The sequence below is a fragment of the Gekko japonicus genome, unplaced genomic scaffold (genome assembly GCF_001447785.1).
Source record: "Gekko japonicus isolate JY-2015 unplaced genomic scaffold, Gekko_japonicus_V1.1 scaffold2697, whole genome shotgun sequence".
In the NCBI taxonomy this organism is placed as follows: domain Eukaryota; kingdom Metazoa; phylum Chordata; class Lepidosauria; order Squamata; family Gekkonidae; genus Gekko; species Gekko japonicus.
The window spans coordinates 38,206-41,798 of NW_015160918.1; the positions used below are offsets into that span (position 1 = coordinate 38,206).

General features: G+C 47.2%; 1 protein-coding gene across 1 annotated transcript in view; it reads right to left on the reverse strand.

Moving 5' to 3' along the window:
- LOC107121597 (sterile alpha motif domain-containing protein 10-like) overlaps nucleotides 1-3,593 on the reverse strand; it is a 72,848-nt gene that overhangs the window by 7,040 nt on the left and 62,215 nt on the right. Inside the window, exon 3 of the mRNA XM_015424537.1 lies at nucleotides 1,487-1,507. Within this exon, the coding sequence (XP_015280023.1) occupies nucleotides 1,487-1,507 (21 nt within the window). The remainder of the gene's footprint in view (nucleotides 1-1,486; nucleotides 1,508-3,593) is intronic.

The window sequence follows — 3,593 nt, forward strand, 5'->3', positions numbered from 1 at the left end:
AAAAGAAAAGAAATTGATTATGGAACGTTTTATTTTAACATGATGAATAAAATATTTTAAGACAAGGTGTTCAAATATTTTCCAAATCATTTCCAAAAAATATGTATGGTATCAGATTGATCTAATTTCTGTGCACTGAGGACAAGCAAGCTGTAGGTTACAAACTGAACTCTCCAATGCAAGAACAAGATGCATTTCTTCCTTTAGGAGGTGCTATTGTCAGAAGACAATAAAAAGGTTTCAGTTTTGTTTTTGCATGTGGGTGGGTATTCTGTTTGTAATAATTGTTTGGATACACATATATTTAATATGCTAGTTGTGATAATTTCATGCCAAGTAAAAATGTTCATAGTCATATTTTATGTTCCTAAAGTAACAGAATGACTTTCAATCTAGAAAAGACAAAAGAAATGCTAATGTAGCATTTTTTCAATTTTTCCGAAAATTTCCGTTTTCCCCCCGAAAAAAACTGGAAAAAACCCGGGTTTTTTCCCAAGCTTCAAAATTTCCGGAAATTTTACATCTCTAAGCAGGGCTGACCTCGCTTAGCTTCCAAGACGTGACGAGATAAGGGCTAGCCTGGGCCATCCAAGTCAGGGGAAACACAGAGGGGGTTTGCCATTGCCTGCCTCTGCGTAGCAACCCTGGACTTCCTTGGTGGCCTCCCATCCAAGTCCTAACCAGGGCTGACCCTGCTTAGGTGCCGAGATCTGATCAGATTAGGCTAGCCTGAGCCATCCAGCTCAAGGCAAGAGAGAAACAGAGGTGGTTCGCCATTGCCTGCCTCTGCCTAGCAACCCTGGGCTTCCTTGGTGGTCTCCCATCCAAGTACTAGCCAGGGCCAACCCAGCTTAGCTTCTGAGATGGCTAGTCTTGACCATCTAGATCAGAGTAAATAGGGCTGTGGTGCAGCAGACGTGCTCTAACAATGATAGAATCACAGAATCACAGAGTTGGAAGGGACCATCTAGTCCAACGCCCTGCTCAATGCAGGATCAGCCTAGACCAGTGGTGGCGAGCCTATGGCACGGGTGCCAGAGGTGGCACTCAGAGCCCTCTCTGTGGGCACGCGTGCCATCGCCCCAGCCAGGCCCAGACCGTCATTAAAGTGTCGGATTCTCTGCCAAATAATTTTAAGTAAATGAAAGCATTTGGGATTGCTTTCCTTACTTTGTTTGGATCATCTTAAGTGAATGCATGAGTGGTTTTTTCTAAAGTAAAACCTCAGTATTCAGGTTAAATTGCCGTGTTGGCACTTTGAAATAAATAAGTGGGTTTTGGGTCGTAGTTTGGGCACTTGGTCTCTAAAAGGTTCGCCATCACTGGCCTAGAGCATCCCTGACACGGGTTCGTCCAGCCGCTGCTTGAAGACTGCCAGGGAGGGGGAGCTCACCACCTCCCCAGGCAGCCAATTCCACTGTGGCACAGCTCTGTCAAAAAGTTTTCCCTAAGTTCCAGCCGGCACCTTCCCGCCCTTAGTTTAAACCCAAAGTGTGCCAAACTGAGTCTTGTGGGCGGTCCCGTTTGCATTCACCTTGAGGCCTGCCAGTTAGAGTAGATCATTCCGACCTTGATAAACCAGTGGTCTGATCAGCACAAGACCATTTCATGCATTCGTGGGCTCGTCATAAATTTCTCAAAGACCTTTTAGAAAAAAGCAGGGCGGACACATCAGCCTGCGAGACCCCATCCGACTCTCTGCTGATGCCTTCACGAGATGTGCAAAAAGGATAGCTTTTTTTTTATGGCTCATACATCACTCTATAAACGCCTGGAGAGATAAGCCAGGGTTGGAATTCAAATAAAGGAGGCAAATTAAGTTGCCAATCACAAAAGCGGCCACGTGTCCCCCATCCTACGCTGGAAGAAGAATGCAGGGTATCATGTACAGTTGGTGAATTACTGTTCGCTGCTACTAAATGATACGGCTCAGAAACCAGATGCTTATATGATTATACATGTTATAACCACGGCTAGGATTTTGTATGCAAAGTACTGGAGAAAAGAAGACGTTCCTTCAAAAGAAGAAATAATTTATAGATTACTGGAAACGGCGGAAATGGACAAATTAACTTTAAAATTACGAGATTAAAAAAGACGAAATCTTTGAGAAGACCTGGTCAAGACTTTACAGATGGATTGAGGAATACCTTAAAAGATGTAAAACGTAATTATTAAAATATAAGCTCTGCATTTTAAATGGTTAAATTGGGTAGGTGCATAAAAGAAATGATTCCATCGATGTAAAATGTAAGTAGTCAAAATGAGTACATTTCCGTGGTCATGTGGCCAACATGACTAGACACCGAGGTGCACAGAACGCTGTTATTTTCCCACCAAAGCGGTACCTATTTATCTACTTGCAATTTCTTGCTTTCGAACTGCTAGGTTGGCAGGAGCTATGGCCAGAGACGGGAGCTCACTCCGTCCTGCGGCACCCGGGTCTCAAACTGCCGAACTACCGACCTTCCGACCTGCGGTTCAGCGTCTTAACCACTTGAGCCACCGCACTTGAGCCACCGCGGCTCCCTTGGTATCTGTAGTTACTGTCTTTTTCTTCTGTAGAAAACTAATAAAATGTATTTTTTAAAAAAATGATACGACTCGATAGACGGGGAACTGAGCTGTGTCCGTTGGAGACCAGCTGCAACTCCAGGGGATCTCCGGGTCCCACCTGGACAATGGCAACCTTAATGGCCAACCTTTTTAGGACACATCTGGCCCAGCCCTGGCCGATTGCCCTTGCGGGACACATTGCAGCGGTCCCTGGGGCCAAAAGCCCATTCCTCACGAACCTCCCCAGCCGACCCATTTCTCTCCTTTCCGCTAGCTCTCCTTTGCTTTAATCCCCCACGGGAGCCCTCCGGCGTCTCCAACCCGTCCCCCATTTCATTATCACACAATTGGTGCCGCACGGCTGCTTGGAATGACCTGTCACTCGGCATCTCCTTCCACCTTGAGACAAAGTGTCCCTGGCGTTGCCGGGAAGCGTTCTCTAAAGGAGACCCAATCATCCGTGGCTTTACTACTTAAGAAGCCAATTACCGGCAATGCTCAAGGCGATGAGGTGCCACACAGAAAGATCCTTTCTTCACCGACCCCCCCCCCAGTCCCTTGACCAGTTTCCACTAAGAAAGCTCCCCCTCCCCCCAGTAACGGGTCTACTACAGTAACGGGTCTGGAGCCACAGTACCCAAGATTCTGGCGAATTGGGGGTGGCTGCCTGTGGAGGGTGGGATCCGAGGGAGAGATTTCACCTTGAATATATGAGCCACCCAAGATTCTGCCGTTTGAACCTGCCATTTTCCCCGGGGGAACTGATAAGAACATAAAAATATCAGAAGAGCCCTGCTGGATCAGACCAGTGGTACATCTAGTCCAGCCTCATGTCCCACTCAGTGGCCAACCAGTTCCTCTAGAGGGTCAACAACAGGGGAGAGAGGCCGAGGCCTTCATAAGAACATCAGAAGAGCCCTGCTGGATCAGACCAGGGGTCCATCTAGTCCAGCATCCTGTCTCACACAGTGGCCAACCAGTTCCTCTGGAGGGCCAACAGCAGGGCAGAGAGGCCGAGGCCTTCCTAAGAACTTCAG